Source organism: Lithobates pipiens, unplaced genomic scaffold, assembly GCF_037356315.1.
Source record: "Lithobates pipiens isolate NorthernLeopardFrog02 unplaced genomic scaffold, aLitPip1_a1.2 Scaffold_13, whole genome shotgun sequence".
NCBI lineage: Eukaryota > Metazoa > Chordata > Amphibia > Anura > Ranidae > Lithobates > Lithobates pipiens.
In genome coordinates, this window is record NW_027507718.1 from 374,145,880 (window position 1) to 374,165,117 (window position 19,238).

At 42.2% G+C, this 19,238-nt stretch overlaps 1 protein-coding gene across 4 annotated transcripts in view; it reads right to left on the reverse strand.

The window, feature by feature from the left end:
- The window catches only part of ASB5 (ankyrin repeat and SOCS box containing 5), a 95,457-nt gene that overhangs the window by 66,796 nt on the left and 9,423 nt on the right, over positions 1-19,238 (reverse strand). The window contains exon 1 of one of the 4 annotated variants that reach the window (XM_077477240.1): positions 12,623-12,830. The exons of the other annotated variants lie outside the window; for them this stretch is intronic. Coding sequence (XP_077333366.1) covers positions 12,623-12,815 — 193 coding nt within the window. The 5' untranslated portion in view covers positions 12,816-12,830. Of the gene's footprint in view, positions 1-12,622; positions 12,831-19,238 lie in introns of those variants that run through there. 4 annotated transcript variants of the gene reach the window in all.

Genomic DNA, 19,238 nt, shown 5'->3' on the forward strand with positions numbered 1-19,238 from the left:
GTGACACCGGAAGTGCAGAGCAGTGCTGAGGTGTGGAAAAAGCCCCGGCTGGGTGTTAAGCCACAGTCGTACATTAACCGCCTATAACAAGGGGTCAATAGGAGCTGTAAGCAGTTCACATTACCAGTGGTGGATTCACATTTGTTTGGGTGATGGAGGATTGATCATGACACCAAGTAGATTGACTTGTTTCATCATATTACAAGTGTGGACTTTTTTGCACTTGCACCTTCAGAATATTAGAATTTTATGGACTTTTGTTCACATATCTAGTAAGTGTATTTTATTATGGATTTTTTGTTACTTGCACAGTTTATTTAACTTATATACACTTTCTATTAATAACTTAGCTCAATTTTTACCTATTTACATATACTGTATAAGCTGGATGATAGTAAATTACTCAGAGTGGAAGCTCGTCTGGATACTACATCCACACCATTCTTCACAATTCCAGCATACTTTTTATCATTATGTTACACAGGCAAGTATCTGTTCATTAAAGTTTTAACCTTTTCAAACTCCAAACTGAATTGTGTTGTGAACACAGGTCTACTAACTTATTTCTAACTTCCCTGTTTGGATTACTTATAAGGTCAGTCCTATCTTTATTCTTGGCTTTAACATAAACCCCATTAGGTAGTGAGTGAGAGTAATCCCTGTCCAAGATCCTCATATATAACACAAAGGCTTTTGGTTCAAAGCTAGCATCCTCACTTTAAATCCATTGCAGTGCCACCCAACAGGAATGCCCCTTATAGTGTGCCTGGGATGTGTTGAACAGGCTGGTAACAAATGATTCCCAGATAAAGGTTTCTTAAATAATTCTGTACTCACTACAACATGCCATGGACTCAATATCACATCCAAAAAGGTCAAACAAGTCTTACGCCATTGTCCGGTAAACATCAAATTGACCGTATTATATATATATTTTTATAAATAAAAATCAAATCATCAATTCATTGCCCATCATTGCAGCCCCACACAGCTGGAGTTAATAAACCCCATCAAAGAAAATTAAATTATGTGTCAACAGGTATTGTAGGACATCAATTATGAAAGAACGATGTTCAAGTGTGTAAATAGCCAAAGCATGGGCTATGTAAGAACAGAGATTGACCAAATCACAAGTAATCTAAAAAGAGTCTTGCTTCCACTCAAACTCACTTATGATTTCTAATAATTATGTAGTATCCTTGAGATGTCTCAAGCTGAATGACCAACCGCTGTAACTGTGCTTTAAGCCATTGACTTAATCTTTCATTAAGTGAAATTACTGGGTCTACCCATAACCAGATTCAATCTATTTGAACCGTGTTTTGACAAATGGTGGAATATTGACATGATGGGGTACTGAGGAATTAAAAACTCAGCTCTTTAGAGCTGGAAACTCCAACCCGAACACCCCCCCATTACCAAATCCATCAAAATATTTTTATAGTCACTGGTAGGATCTTTATTTAAAGTCAAATATGTATCTCTGTCAGGTAGCTGACACAGAGCCTCATCCTTGTAGTCATTGGAATCCATAACCACAAGCAAGCCCCCTTTATCCAATTTTATTAAATCGACTTTTCATTCTCAAAATTTTTAAAAGTTTCCCTTTCTTTGACTAACAAGTTGTCATCTCTAATACCAGGAGATGAGGAAACCTTATGTGCAAGATCAGTTAAATCATGTTCAACAAACTTTTGGAATTTGTCCATCTCCCCTTCACTGGAATTTATATGATAAAACTCTGATCCTAATTTGAAGGGGTACCACCACACAACATCAGATCATGGCTGGGAGTGTACCACCTTCTAGGACCAACCCATCTAGGTCACCAATGGCACAGAAATTCCAAAAGTCTAGTTTCACTTGATTTTCATCAACCTCCTTTTCAGAAATGTTGGTCATGTCACAAGAATCAAAAGTAATGTCTCCTCACAGTGATTTTACTAAGGAATGTATTACCGTTAATATTGTTTTAAAAGATAAAATATCTGGGGGGGGGCTAAAAAAATAATAAAAAATTACCCACTGAGTGTTCCCCCACTGGCACCAATCCCCCCCCCCCCCAGTCTTCTTCCACCTTTGTTGCATTTGCTCACTATTCTATTCTTCACACTATTGGAAGCCAGTTAGGAATCGGTATCAGTCTGTACAAAGGTATTGTTTAAATATTCACCCTCTGTGTCCAAAAATCTAACATACAACTTGGCTCGACCAAATCTACCCCATGAGCATTTCCTTCTCCAATTGTAGACATTATTTGAAAAAACTTACAAGTGTGAAGCAGGCCTAAATGTGGTCATAAAGTAAGGTCAACTATATAACCACATACATGAGTAAGAAGTAATACAACATTTTTAAGAAGCAGATTGTTTTCAGATGGACCAAGTCAAACAATAATTTAGGCCATTGTGTTGGACACTTATGCCACGTATACACGACCGGACTTTCTGGCAGAAAAGGTCCGGCGGAATCATTTCATCGGATATTCCGATCATGTGTGGGGCTTCAGTGGACTTTTTTGTTAAAAAATTCAGACAGACCTAGAAATAGAACATGTTTTTAATCTGTCTGACGGAATTAATTAATTACCGGGAAAACCATTGGTCTGTATGCTGGTCTGACGGATCAAATACGACGCAAGGGCAGCTATTGGCTACTGGCTATTGAACTTCCTTTTCTAGTCCCATCGTACGTCATCTTGTTAGAAACTAACAGACTTTGGTGTGATCGTGTGTAGGCAAGTCCGTGCTGTTGGAACTCCGTCGGAAAGACCGTACGAGTTTATTCTGACAGAAAGTGGAGTTGTGTGCATGCAGCATTAGAGCAATGACTAGATCATGCTGAATTTTCTCATGCAAGCATGCTGTGCATTTATCTCTTATGTATAGACCTGTAATCTGTCTGGAATGAATGCTGAGAACTTGATCTGCACATTTTATTTCCCTCAACAACTGCTGCCGATTGACAATATCAATTGTTAAGAAGTGAGACAAGGAAAACAGCACTGGTAATTTGCTATGGCACAGTCAATTTTTCCACTGCTGGATAAGCGTGAATAACTTCCAACAGGACTGTGGCTGCAGGGCAGAAAAACAACTTGCATGATTTAATTTACCAAAGAATGTTGGATATGCCATTAATAAATAACTGCACAGATGGCCTGTGCATTTATACAGGGTGCCATTAAACAGAATGGATTTTTACCTCTTTAATTATTTGAGTAGCAACCTTCATTGCCAGCCCATTTTTTTTAGTTTTCAGTACTGTGACCATTGGACTGACAGTTACTCAATTATGCAACACTTCATCCATTTAATTTCATATTTTTGAGACTTTAGAGCTTTATTTTGGTGGTATTTAATAATCAGTGTTTTTTATTATTTGCCATATAAAAGAAAAATAAGACCAAAAAAAATAAATAAACGATTTTCCTGTTTAAAAAAATAAAAATAAATATATATATATATATATATATATATATATATATATATATATATATATATATAGAGCACTGACCCCCGGACCCCCGAAGGAGCTGCTGGTTTGATTTGGGCCTGCACTCTGCTAATAAACCCCACTAACTTGACTTAGTCCCCTTGACACAGCTGTGGTGCAATACAATACAGTACAATGTAATATAACACAATATACCTGTATTGTCACCTCAGGATCCACTGGCTCCACCTGCTGGGAGAAAACAATACTCCACACAATGGGGTACTTAACCAAAGTATATTTTACTGTAAATATTGGCAAACAGGTGATTACAATAATTGTGCTGTCATCCCAGCATAGAATGACAGGACAATGAATTTTGATAAAACAATTATAAACAATATAAATACAAGGGAGCTCCCCCTACTTTTATAGCTATTTGTGAGATCTCATTAAAAGTACTCAGTCTTTAGTCTTCTTGTCTTCTGCTAGCTATGATAATTTCTTATGATTTGTAATCCAAGAAGTAAAATAATTAAAGTTGAGTTAAAGATGATCCTGGTGTTGCTTCCATAACTATGATACAAGGCTTGAGATGCAATAGCAGATAGGCCTTATGCCTGCCTAGCGTCAGTTACTATACGCCTCCTCCGTAGGACTATGGATCCCAGCGAGGCCTGTATATAAGTCTGACTAGGTGCAAAAGTTAATAAACTGTGGGCCGCAACCCGCTCACCAACTGGATCGGAAGCTCTGTATGGTAGCTCTGGTCCAGTGTTTGCAGCTTGCTTCTATGTCACTCCGTTCCGATAGGTGGACCCGGTCTTCCGATGCTCAAACGAATGTCTCTGGATCTTCCCAATCCGGTCACTGTGTCTCTGGCACCGTCAGGTCACTCACACAATCGAGCGGGGTTTTGCTCCGCAATGGCGGTAGGCCACTTCCTCCTGGAGGCCTCATCACAAGTCCACACCGGCAGGCCATGCGTTCCCAAGAGACCTAAGAGGGCCCCTCAGGCTTATTTTATGTCCTACCCAGCATGCACTGTCAGAGAGGGTGTCCATGGGCAGGTCACCTGGCATCCTGGGTAAAAAGGTCAACTCTCCAAAGTAAATAACAGTCACTTCCTGTAATCAGCTCAGTGCTTTGTGAAAGCAAAAATCATTCAAGTTCACTATCAGTGTTTGGCCGCTAGATGGTGCCAAACACTAAGCCATAGAAATGTCCATACCCGTTCATTATCGATGATAATACACATTAGTAGACAAGGATATCAGCGCTATATATATATATATATATATATATATATATATATTATCCCCAAAATGTGTTTTTGAAATGAAAAAGCATGCTGGTATTGTGTATGGAGAAGGCAGTGTGTTCAATAAAAAATAGGGGCAGTGTGTAAGGGGCAAGGGCAATATGCGCAGTCCATGAAATTAGTTTGCTGTAATTCACAGTTTTCTTCATTGTTTATGTTCAGAAACAATTAAGCCAATATCTATGCAAACTGTAGGTCAGAGGCTCTCCAAAGTGTTTTTTATTCTCAAGTTTTAAAGTTGGGAGGTATGGCTATAGGTGCACATACAGTACTTGCAACAGCTTTAAAACGCCTTCAGCTATAGCTTGAGGGGAGGCACAGCACAAGCCAGAGCCAAGATTGACAAGCCAGATATTGCAATCAACTTATGCCGCGTACACACAGTCGGATTTTCCGACGGGAAATGTTGGATGTGAGCTTGTTGTCAGAAAGTTCGACCATGTGTATGCATCATCGAACATTTGCTGTCGGACTTTCCACCAACAAATGTTTAATAGCAGGTTCTCAAATTTTCCGCCAACAAAACTTTGTGGTTGGAAAGTCTGATCGTGACGGACACAAGTCTGTCGCACAAAAGTTCACGCATGCTCGGAATCAAGCACAAGGAGCCGCTTTGGCCATTGAACTTCCTTTTTCTTGGCTTGTTGTACGTCACCACGTTCCCACGTTCGTAATTGGGCACACTCATGGAATGGCGACAAACTATGGTACTTAAAAATTTCCATAGGCAACGTTTAAACATTTCTGCAGGTTACCAGTTTAGAGTAACAGAGGGGGTCTAGTGCTAGAATCATTGTACTGGCTCTAACGATTGCGGCAATACCTCACATGTTTGGTTTGAACACTGTTTACATTTGCTAGCGTGACTTACGTATGTGTTCACTTCTGCGCAGGAGCACAGAGGGAGGGGATGCTTTAAAAAAAAAAATTCTTATTTATTTTATTTTTTATTTTATTTTTTTACACTGTCCTTTAAGAAAAAAAAATTCTGATCACTTCTATTGCTGTCACAAGGAATGTAGAAATCCCTTGGGACAGTAATAGGCAGTAAAAAGGTCATCTTTATGGAGGGATCTGGGACCCCCAAATCCCTCCTTTGCACTTAAAAGCTTTTAAAACGCCAAGTTTGTCAGTTTTAAATGCTTTCATTTTTTTAATGTCATGACATCGCTTCCTGGTTACTAGATCCAAGACCCTATCTAAGCCAATGCCGGCTTTGTTTGGGTCCCTGGCCAGCCAGCAGATGTGCCGGTTGGTCACCCGGGCTCTCCCGTCCCACAAGGGTGGGAGAGCCCAGGCGAGCCTCCTGCTGCCTGGGATAACAGCCGAGCAGCTTCTTAGCTGCATTGGTTAGAAAGCTGACTGCTGGCTCTAAAAAATGGTACCATGGTGCTGTGTGCAGCTGCATGCATCATCCCAGTACAACCCCTTCAAGCTGGGGCCGCATATTTGCGTACGGTTGGAATGAAGGGGTTAAAGGTTAAGTTCACCTTTTGGAACATATTGCAAGCTCCATTCATATTTAGGATGGAACATGCAACATGTTCCAGCTCCTGCCTCCTCTCCTCTCGCTCCCCCCTTCCTATGACAGTGGGCAGGGGATCTTCTCCCCACACCCACTGTCAGACTTTAAAGACAGCACGGACACATGGGGCTTTACCTGCATGGCTGTGTTATTCATTCACAGAGTTCTGTGAAGGAATTAACATCTACCACCAGCCTTTGCGGTCGACGGCTTGTAGTTTTCAATGAACTGCGAGGGCCCTGGTGAGTCCATTGATTCTTCCTGCCATTCGGTAACTGTCTGCCCCTAATGGAAGTACAGGTAGACAGTATACTGAGAGTCTGCAGGATCCTGGCATTGCACCAGTGATCAGACTGCAGTGGTCACATGATACAGAAGCCATTTCACCTTTTAGCCATTAAAGCCCACTTAAAGGCTCTCTGGAAGGTGTAACTATGGGGTTAAACATAAGTAGGAGGCTTGTCCTGTTGGTGCTTATAACAAGTTTGAAGATAAATTACTCTTCTGTATTTTTTTAAGGGCAATCAAGGGTTACAGCCAGGGCCGGACTGGCCTACTGGGATACCAGGAGATTTCCCGGTAGGCCGCCTGCCCTGGGGTCGCTTTGCAGCTGCAGTGTTCCTCTCTCTCCTGCTCCTGTGTGTCAGAGACCGGCTCGCATGATAGTAGATAGAATCAGTGTTCCGCCTATCACACGAGCCGGTCTAGAGGGCGGGACCATGTTACAGCGCCGCCGCCGAACACAGACCCAGCCAGCTCCGTGATCCACAGGTGGAGATGCCCACCCCGTTTGCCTGGATAGGAGGATCGGCAGGGGGCCACATATAGAGGAGGAATTGAGCTTTCCATATTCATCCATGCAGCCGCTGAATGCTTGCAGGAGGGAGAAGAGGAGAATCAAGCATTCAGAGGCTGCATGGAGGAATATAGAAAGCTTATTTCCTCTATATGTGGCCCCCCTCTGCCGATCCTGATATCCAACTTTTTACTGGCCCCCCCAATTCTCGTTATGCTCCCTGGCCCCCCCATGCTCTCCTCCCCCCACAACACTCTCCCACACCCCACAGTTCTCTCTGCCCCCCCGCTCTCCAGCTCTTCCCATCCTTCTCTAGCCACCATCCCAGTGCTCTCCACCCCTGTTCTTTTTCCCCCCAGTGCTCTCCAGCTCTCCCCATCATTCACCAGCCCCAACCCCAGTGCTCTCCAGCCCCCCCATTCTCCCTACCCCTGTTCTTTCTGGCCCCCCGGTGCTCTCAAGCTCCACCCATTGCTCTCCAGCCCCCCCCAGTGCTCTCTGACCCCCGTGCTCTCCACCCCTGTTCTTTTTTGCTCCCCCAGAACTCTCCGCTCCCCACCCCTGTACTCTCCACTCCCCCATGATCTTTCCCCCACCCATGTGCTCTCCAACCCCGCCAGTACTCTCTGCCCCCCCTTCTCTCCAGCTCCCACCCAGTGCTCTCCACTTCCCCAGGACCAGAGGACAGGCTGACTGGGGCCAGAAAATGAGGAAGGCTGAAGATGCAGGTGGCCAGGCACCACTCTATCTCACAGCAAACAGATCCTCTGGAAGGAGCACCATTCCCATCCAAAACGAGAACAGACCCTGCCTGCTGCTGGCCATCATGGATATCCTGCTGGCATGCAAGGTACCGTACCTAGCATCAACAACACACCTTCCCACAGACAGGGACTGCAGACTGGGACATGGGGCACAGGAGGGACTGCAATGATGGGCACAGTGAGGCTTCATTTATGGGCGCAGTGAGACTGCATTCATGGGCACAGCGAGACTGCATTCGTGGCACAGTAAAGCTGTATTTCATGGGCACAGTGAGGCTGCATTGATGGGCACAGTGAGGCAGCAATGATGGGCACAGTGAGGCTGCAATGATGGGCACAGTGAGGCTGCAATGATGGGCATAGTGAGGCCGCATTCATGGGCACAGTTAGACTGCATTCATGGGCAGAGTAAAGCTGCATTTGATGAGCACAGTGAGGCTACATTTGAGAGCACTGATGAGGCTGCATTTGATGGGCACTGGTGAGGCTGCATTGAGCTCTTGTATCATGTTTGCAGTCTCTGACCATCTCCTGTATCATGTCTGCAGTCTCTGATGGAGTTTGGAGAGGAGTCAAGAGTGGGAGCACCACCAGGATAAGAGTCATGGGAAAGGTCAGACGTGTGTGGACTGTGGAGAGGAGACTATAGGATAAAGCCACCGAGCTGGAGCCGACTGACTGTGCACGGTGCACCTGAGAGGAGGTTAATGACAGCACCGCCAGGTCAGTCTGAAGGGGGTCACTGATGTAAGGGGGACTGAATATGATAATGTAATGATAATGGAAGGGGGCATTGATATAAAGGTTTCCCCCTTATATTAATAACCCACCCCCCCTTACCTTAGTGTATTCTTTCTGCGGAAGGTGGTCTTCCCCCCACGTTCTGAGTTCCTGGGGTCCCCCTTGATGATTGACCACTTACCACTTTTAACTGGAATTTGCATATATATATATATATATATATATATATATATATATATATATATACACACACACACACACACACACACACACACACACATATATCTCAATGTGCTTTAAAATGGATGGTTTTCCCTTTCATGAACAAGTAAATAATGACATTATGCTGTTGGGCTGGTATAATAATGCTGTGAGGCTGGTATGACATTTTTTCCAGGGCTGGGTTTTATTCCCAGTCTGGCCCTGGTTACAGCAGGTGTGAAATGTTAACAATAGCTGAGAAAGCCTTTCAGACACACTATACACATCATGCTATTCAGCTTTTAATATAATCCACACAATGAAATATCTCTGTAAATAGACTATAGACCAAATAAAAGAATAGTGATAACTGGCTCCACCCAGATGTTAAGTAGTAAATCAGTTATACTGAACAGAACAGATCACAAAAACCTCTCATGTCATCTATTCTATCTGAAACATACTTTTTGAAATATGCTCTATTCCAGGGATCTGCAATTAGCAGACCTCCAGCTGTTGCAAAACTACAAGTCCCATCATGCCTCTGCCTCTGGGTCTCATGCTTGTGGCTGTCAGAGTCTTGCTATGCCTCATGGGACTTGTAGTTCTGCAACAGCTGGAGGTCCGCTAATTGCATATCCCTGCTCTATTCTATACTGTTGGATTACATCAAGCTTTCCTGATATTGCTATGTTCAAACTTATTTTTATCCAAAGCTATATTTTATCAATTTATAAGTACATATTCTACTCATTGTTTATATGAGCTGCCTATAACGAAATTCCCTGTTTTGTATGGAGTGGATAATTTTCCATCTAGGACAGTTGTCATCAACCCTATCCTCAGGGCCCACTAACAGGCCAGGTTTGCAACATAACTAAAATACATCACCTTTCCCAACAACCCCTAAATTGGCTGTGTGATTATCTGATTTAGAATTTTCAGCCAAGATGCTGCTGACGTCAACCAAAATGGAAGTATAACTACAACCATAGCTTTATGGGACTATTCAAAGATTATGAAAACATACACATTTTAATTTCAACGTAAAACCCATTAATTTTTCTTATGCAATTAATAAAAATTAATTTTATTATGGTATCGAGATAGTCCTCCTACATTTTGGCATGGCACGTTAAAACATTGAGAGTTCTTTGTGCTTATGCCTCCCCTTTCTTTCTTAAACACATTAAAATAACAATTCAGCAATCAAAATACACATACGAGAGGTATACCAAAAGGTTACAGCTAGTATATTTGTTTTGCTAAATTCACTTTTGTTCTGTGTGGGGCTTTTTTTCTTTCCACCGCACACATAAGGTACACTATATTACCAAAAGAATTGGGATGCCTGCCTTTACATGCACACTTTGCAGCTATAACAGCTTCAACTCTTCTGGGAAGGCTGTCCACAAGGTTTAGGAGCATGTCTATGGGAATGTTTGACCATTCTTCCAGAAGCGCATATGTGAGATCAGGCACTGATGTGGACGAGAAGGCCTGGCTCACAGTCTCTGCTCTAATTTATCCCAAAAGTGTTCTATCGGGTTGAGGTCAAGTTCCTCCACCCCAAATTTACTCATCCATGTCTTTATGAACCTTGCTTTGTGCACTGGTGCAAATCATTTGGTGGAGGGGATTTATGGTGTGGGGTTGTTTTTCAGGGGTTGGGCTTGGCCTCTTAGTTCCAGTGAAGGGAAAACTCCACCACGCTATAGTACTCCAAATATCTCTCTCACTGGGAGTTTGCACAGAAACTCCTCCACCAGTGGTACCATATCCCACAGAAGCTTGCAAGGATTTTTCCTTCAACCTCATCTTATTGTTGACAGAACTGTGGTGGTCAAGGGTCAATTACTCTGGTGGGCATGCTCAGGTCTCACACCCTTCTGGGCAGATATTCAATCTATAATGAACGCTATTGCTGGTACAAGAGGAGTACTGTTACCGCAGTTGGCTTTGCTGGGCTTGGGTTGAGAAAATTGGCCCAGACATTCCCATTCCATCCCAACACACATCCTTATTGCCACTCATTAAAGGATAGCCTGCAAATGGAAGAGCAGAACCCTGCCAACTCTTCAACAGGTTATAGCCACTGTTAACATCCACATGCATATGGAACATATGTTTGCCAAAGCCAATCTAACCATGCCGAAATTCCTCCTAGAATGGTCCCCCTGGCTTGCTGTTGCTAGGGCTGAGAAACGAGCCCCTTGATCGATCCTATGCTTCTATCCTTTGTATAAACCAAAAACATGGGTCCCCAAAGACAGGTGGCCCAGAAAAAAGTGAGGCTCATTGAGGAACGAAACACCAAAAATACAAAAAGAATATGAAAATTTAATTTTAGCAATTTATGAAAAATAAGCTTTACTTAATTACAAACAATACACTTATAGTTTCACTAAAACACGCTTAAAAGTCTATATAGAAGGGCCACCTTTAAATAGCCTGTTATATTCACTGTTGTTTAATCGAAAATCAATGTTCGATCCCAACAGACACTGACATGGGAGGAACAAAAAACATACACAAACATAAAACACACACGTCTGGACGCCAGTGGGATCCGGGACTGGTCCCAAATAAATGCCATAAATTCTATCCTTTGTACTAGGCTCCCCCGACATAACATAAGTCATGATACCGATCCCAGCAAGGTTGACTACATCGGTAGCTCAAGTAACCCTCTTAATTTGCTACTACGAACACAGCATTAGGCTCTACCCCTCTCCACTACACCCCCTCTTTCCTTTTTTTCACTCTCTTCCCTCCTTCTCTCTTTCTCACCGGATACCCGGAAGAGTTGTGTTAAGTAGGCACTTTGTTCATTGTTTGAGGTTTACTTATATCTACAACGTTTTCAGTCATGTATGATGCGTTTGCCAATATTTCATGTCTATACACATATTGTACCTGATTGATAACGCATCCTTTTCTGAATGTTTTTTTTTTTTTTTCGGAAAACTTAATATAATTTCAAGTAATAAAAATTTATGGCAAATGTGATATACAGGCTTTTTGGACAGGACTAAAAATGTATGGAAAAATGGGATAAGCATCCTTGGGCAATACAATAAATTGATGGGAAAATGGGATATACAGTTTTATTGGGCAGGGCTAAACATTGATGGGGAAATGAATATGCAAGCTTATTGGGCAGAGCTACAAATTGATGGGAAATACATGATGATTTAGATAGGAAAATAGGACACATATGCTTATTGAATAGTACAAAATAGATTGGAAAAATAGGGCATACAGGCTTATACAGCAGGACAAAATATTTCAGAAAAAGGAACACGCAAGCTTACTGAGCAGGAACATATTGAAGGGAAAAGGGGGCATGTAGGCTTATTGAGATAGGAAAATTAGATATGCAGGTGTATAGATCGGTAACAAATATACAGGAAATTGGGAAATATAGATTTGAAAACGGGGACATGCGGGCTTATTTAGATGGGAAAATAGGACAAGTAGGCTTATTGAACAGCAAAAAATAATGTATGAAGTTTAAGGTGAAAAATGATTGGTAACAGTCCCTTGCAACCCCTTGAGCAGCAGCTTCTCTTATACATCCTACAGTAGTCATGCCTAATCCCAGTGTTCAGATACTGATGTCAGAAAACGAATGCTTGCTACCCTATGGCTTAGGTAAACAAACTCAGCATGCTATAATACTACAGAAAGTAGCAGTACTTCAGAGATCATACACCTGCATTATTGTTTTCCTTGGAAAGTGCTTTGGGAAGCTACCTAAACGTGCTATATAAAATAAAGTTTCTTATTATGATCAGTAGAAAACTTAAAGAACTGTAAAGTCATAGTGAGTACAGTACCTTGCCCTTGTGTCACTGTGTAGAATTCTGCCTGGATTCGCGCTGCCTCCTTTCGATTACCTTTTACAATGTAAAAATGACTGAGAATTGCCAAGCTAATTTTCACAAACAATTTAAAAAAGAAAAGTGCCAGGATTGTGAAGTAGACATTGGAAAGCTGCTGAGCAAAAGGTTTCTCTTCCAGCACCGTCATAGCTGTACCAGAGTCTTTGTTACTGTTTAGGAGTGGGTTTGGATTGTTGACAGGATCACATGGCTACAGCCAGAAGCTGCTCACAACAGCTGGTACTAAGGAAATTAGATATCAGGTGGTCATGATGCTTGATGCTGAAAATATGAGGATTATTTATGTTGGGCATAACTTCTAAGGCCACTTCCAGTTCCATAAAGTCAAAGTCAATTAATGACGTAAAACTGTGACGTAAAACAAATATTTACATCTTCCTGTCATTGGATACAATCAACGTTATTCCATAAAATGTTCTTATGATTAAGAGCAATAACCCACATCAACCAATCATAAATAAGGCATGTGAAATATCAATTTTAATTGGTTGCTGAAGGTTAATTAAAAAAAAAATGTTAGAATAAGAAACTATTTAATGAATAAATATTAATATAACTGCAATGTTTTTGATTTCACATGGAAATCAAATTTGATATTGCATCTTCCTTATCAGATTTTAATTGGATGCTATAGAATACACAATGTGTTGGTATGCAGCCATTAAGTGCAGCTATCCAGAGCAGCAATTCAAGTTTCAGCAGTCTAGGCCTGCAGACGATGCAGTGGTGTAATTGGGGACATTGCTAGCTTGTTTAATGAAAGCTTGAGTGTTTATTAGGATTCTGGTCTATGGTTTTATTGAAAAGAAAGTATGGTAGTGTATACTTACCACTTATATCTTGTATATATTTTGACTACAAGGTAAATGCTTAGCTCTAAAATGATGGTTCTTAACTACATCTCACCTATAGCAAAATGACAGCCAGGTGGTGGTTTCATTATCCTGACTGGGCTTTCTATGATGTCCAGCAAGACAAGCCGCCCATGCACGTGCTGAGGGCATGCAGCTCAGCGATCGGTAGTGTGGTGTGTCTTTTTGACACACCACATCTCTGATCTCAGTAAAGAGCCTAGGTCATAGGCTATCACAGCTGATCACATCGTAACCAGGAAGTGCTGGTTATCGTCTTTTCCTCTATTCATGCTGACAAGTAGAGGAGTGCCAATAAGTGGCAACCCATCAATAATAATCAGACCCATCAAGGATGCCCATAAGTACCCACCTTTTTACATACCCTTTAACAAGTTAGTAAAGTTAGATTTTAAAAAAAAAACATAAAAAAGTAAGATCTTCCATATGATATATGTAGTCAACTACTTTTAGCCATTTCTGTATTGTGGGAATAGTAGGATGTTTCCAGAACCTAGTAATAAGAGATTTTGCAGCATTTAGAAGATGGGGTGTAATACAGCACCAATATCGGCCAAATGGTTCTCCTGTACAATTAAATAACACAGCCCACGGGACATTAGGTATGGGATGGCCTTGTATAACTTCAATCCAGTGTAATATACAGTGGTGTGAAAAAGTGTTTGCCCCCTTCCTCATTTCCTGTTCCTTTGCATGTTTGTCACACTTAAGTGTTTCGGAACATCAAACCAATTTAAACAATAGTCAAGGACAACACAAGTAAACACAAAATGCAATTTGTAAATGAAGGTGTTTATTATTAAAGGTGAAAAAAAAATCCAAACCATCATGGCCCTGTGTGAAAAAGTGATTGCCCCCTAAACCTAAAAACTGGTTGGGCCACCCTTAGCAGCAACAACTGCAACCAAGCATTTGCGATAACGTGCAATGAGGCTTTTACAGCGTCCTGGAGGAATTTTGGCCCACTCATCTTTGCAGAATTGTCCTAATTCAGTTACATTAGAGGGTTTTCGAGCATGAACGGCCTTTTTAAGGTCATACCACAACATCTCAATAGGATTCAGGTCAGGACTTTGGCTAGGCCACTCCAAAGTCTTCATTTTGTTTTTCTTCAGCCATTCGGTGGTGGACTTGCTGGTGTGTTTAGGATCATTGTCCTGCTGCAGAACCCAAGTTGGTTTCAGCTTGAGTACACGAACAGATGGTCGGACATTCTCCTTCAGGATCTCTTGGTAGACAGCAGAATTCATAGTTCCTTTTATCACGGCAAGTCTTCCAGGTCCTGAAGCAGCAAAACAGCCCCAGACCATCACACTACCACCACCATATTTTACTGTTGGTATAATGTTCTTTTTATGAAATGCAGTGTTCCTTCTACGCCAGATATACTTGGACACACACCTTCCAAAGAGTTCCACTTTTGTCTCATCGGTCCACAGAATGTTGTCCCAAAAGTCTTGGGGATCATCAAGATGTGTTGTGGAGAAATTGAGACGAGCTTTGATGTTCTTTTTGCTCAGCAGTGGTTTTCTCCTTGGAACTCTGCCATGCAGGCCATTTTTGCCCAGTCTTTTCCTGATGGTGGAGGCATGAACGCTGACCTTAACTGAGGCAAGTGAGGCCTGCAGTTCCTTGGACGTTGTTGTGGGGTCTTTTGTGACCTCTTGGATGAGTCGTCGCTGCGCTCTTGGGGTAATTTTGGGCGGCCGGCCACTCCTGGGAAGGTTCACCACTGTTCCATGTCTTCGCCATTTGTGGATAATGGCTCTCACTGTGGTTCGCTGGATTCCCAAAGCTTTGGAAATGGCTTTATAACCCTTTCCAGACTGATAGATCTCAATTACTTTCTTTCTCAATTGTTCCTGAATTTCTTTGGGTCTCGGCATGATGTGTAGCTTTTAAGGATCTTCTGGTGGACCTTACTGTGTCAAGCAGCTCCTATTTAAGTGATGCCTTGATTGTGAACAGGTGTGGCAATAATCAGGCCTGGGTGTGGCTAGAGAAATTGAACTCAGGTGTGGACAACCACAGTTATAGTATGTTTTAACAAGGGGGGCAATCACTTTTTCACACAGGGCCATGATGGTTTGGATTTTTTTTCACCTTTAATAATAAACACCTTCATTTACAAATTGCATTTTGTGTTTACTTGTGTTGTCCTTGACTATTGTTTAAATTGGTTTGATGTTCCGAAACACTTAAGTGTGACAAACATGCAAAGGAACAGGAAATGAGGAAGGGGGCAAACACTTTTTCACACCACTGTAGAGGACCAGAGGGGGTGGATAAGGGGGCAGCGCCACCATATGTGAGCATGGGTAGCATCTTCCCTACATCCTCTTTATTAGAGCTCAGATGTGTCCAGGAAAGACTTATCTAATTGTGAAGGTGTGTAGTGCACTCTGTATAACATTTTATAGTTAACCTCTGCAATCCTCGAAGAGATAGAGAATGTATGTGTCAGTTGAAGATCAATAGTGCCTTGGTCATTTGTCAAAAGACAATGTAAGTCATTTTCCCACTTCGATATAAAATTAGGACAGGATGTAGAGCCCAGTGCCATTAGTGCTCTATAAAATAGAGAGAGAGTTTTCTGTGGAGGTTGTGTGACTGCCAATATGTCTTCCACCAGTGTAAGATCTGCAAGAGTACGTAGGAGTTTAGGTAGGGATTTAATAAACAAAGTCAATTGAGTATATCTCCATCGATCTATAAATAAGTAGTCAGGGTCTTGAGTAGGGAGCATAAGGGTACTACCCCTCGGGAGGAGGTGACATGATGAAGTAAAGCGGGTAATAGAGGTAACCAATTATGAAATTGAGGATCCATCTTGCCCGGTGGAAAATATGAGTGGGCTACCAGAGGCATTAAAGTGATTGTAAACCCTCACATTCACCCAGTGAAGAGAATAGCCTCAGATGATATACAGGCATGAAAAAGATCCTCCTACATACATTTTACTTTTATATCTGCAGGCAGCCTTCCCCTTTCTACACCCTTTGAGAAGATTGTGTTAAAAATCTTTCTTCCTCTTTCAGCAGTACATGGTGTGAGAGCTAAAAATGGAAGAAGGGACACCCCCCCCCCCCCCCCCCCACACACAGACACACTCCACATAGGCAGAGAAACAAAGGAACATGCAGAGCTCTATTCTAAATAAACAAGCTCACTGCTTATCTCCTTCTAAGCACCCTCCCCAACACAAATTTTTAGCTCATGTGATTTCAGAAGTGACTCATGCTGATAACAGAGGAACGAAGCACTAGAGAGAAACAACATTTGGAGCTTTGGAGAGGGACACGTAAACACTACATATATACAGTAGTTGCTTAGTTCAAATTTCATGAATGGGGTTTACAACCACTTTAAGTGGGAATTATATGACCAGTCATACGTTATGTAGGGAATCCCAGGTTGGAGCCCAGGTTAGTAAGGAGTCACTTAAAGAGGGATTCCACCAAAAAAAAAAATATTAAAAGCCAGCAGCTATAAATACTACAGCTGCTGACTTTTAATAAATGGACATTCACCTGTCCCGGGTTCCAGCGATGCCGGCAGCCGAGGCCGATCGATCGCTCGGCCCTCGGCTGCTGCCGCCACCATTCTAGGTGAGGGAATCAGGAAGTGAAGCGAATCAGCTTCACTTCCCGGTTCCCTACTGCGCATGCGCGAGCCGCGCCGCGCAATAGGAAATCTCCGCGCTGTCACTGGGACCCGTGTGTGTCCCAGCAGACAGCGCGGCAGGGCAGGAAATGGCGTAGACTCCCGTGGGAGTCTATGCCCGGAAGTGGGTGAAAATACCTGTCTTTAACAGGTATCTCCACCCCCCTCCCCCCTGAAAGGTGTCAATTGTGACACCGGAGGGGGGGAGGGATCCGATCAGCGGAGGTTCCACTTTAGGGTGGAATCCCGCTTTAAGTCATCTTCAAGTTGTACCCAGAGTTTGAATTTGTTTCCAATCTGAAATTCTATTTAATATTATCACTAGGTAATACTTTTTAATGTCAGGAAGGACTAAGCCTCCATCAGATTTCAATCTGGTGATGGTAGATATAGGGATGTTTACGGTGCCATACATAATCAAAGACCAGAGAGGTCAAGGCTGATATAATTTGGTATAAAAATAGCACTCTGGGCAAAATGTTCATATTGACAATGCTGATCCTACCCGACCAAGAATTAGCTAGATGATTCCATTAATATAGGTCTTGTCTGATAGAATTTAGGAAAGGTAGGTAATTTGCCCAAAATAGGTTTGTTTGTGGGGTAAATAAAATACCTTGGCAACCGGGCAAGGTTGCCAAGAGAATGGGAAAGAGGTTTTCATATGGGTGACATCTTTGGTTGGTAGTGAGATGTTAGGGATCTTGGATTTTGATAAATTAATCTTAAAATTAGATCTTAAATTAATATTAAAATTAGATATTGATCAAGGGATTTAGAAAGCCGACATAAGATTAGGTCTGGTAGTAGTAGGTTGTTGCACATAAAGCAAAATATCGTCAATATTGGGATTGTAGTGGGGACATAATTGTGTATTAATGTAGTTAATGTGAATACAACGTAAACCTATGGACAATGTTATTCGTTAGTATTTGGTGCCATCTAGTGACCAAAATTGGAAATGGACTTTAGTTATTTTCCTTTTTATAGCGTTGGAAAGATAACAGGAAGTGACTGTGTTTACTTTGCTTATTTGACCTTATCTACCCAGGAGTCTGTGTGACTTACCCATGAACACTCTGATATGCAGTGCATGATGGGTAGGGTATAAAAGGGACTACAGCGGCCATATTTGGTCTCTTGGGACCACGCTGCCTGCCTGTGTTGAAAGTTCTCTGACACATTTACAGACAGTCACCGCAGAGTGCAAACCGGACCGTTTGCGAGGTGACTTGATGGAGAATTGGTGATCGGATTGATGAGGTTAGGAGATGCTTGTCGGAGTAGCGGAGGACCGGATCCAGTCGGTGGAGCGACACAGAGCATCTAGCCCAGCCTGAGCGGAAGCAAGCTGCAGTTGTCGGACGGAAGTCATCACCGCGAACTTTGATCCAGTTGGTGAGCGGGTTATGGCCCATTGTTTAATACTACTGCACACAGTTAGTCTTACACACAGGCCTTGCTGGAACCTGTTGTTCCACGGAAGTAAGACTGAGCAACTGACGTTTAGTAGGCTTGAGGCCCGGTTCACTTTAGCGCCCAAGTGCGATCACAAGTTCTTGGAGTTATACCTGGAGTATTCTGAGTTAACTTTCTCCATTTACCCCTTTGGATTACAATTACCTGAGGAACCATTTAAGCTAGCGAAGAAAGAAGATAAAGGAGTGAAATACTTTAAGTGATGCCTCACGTAGACTTTAAGTTAGGGGAGCTCCCAGGTCTACATAATAATATACTTGCATATTGTTTATTGTATTTGACTGTTGATTCATGCTGTGCTGACATTCTACGTTGGGATGACAGGGCAATTCCTGTAATCATTTATTCGTTATACTTTCAGTAAAAGTATTTCTGGTTAAGAGTACAAGTGTGTGGTCTACTGTCTTTCCCCACCAGGTGGAACCAGAGGATCCTGAGGGATCGATACAGGTACCTTATACTGTTTATATTGTACTGTATTATTATTGCACCACAGCTGTGCCAGGGGGATAGAGTTACACAGAAAGGGGGTTTCT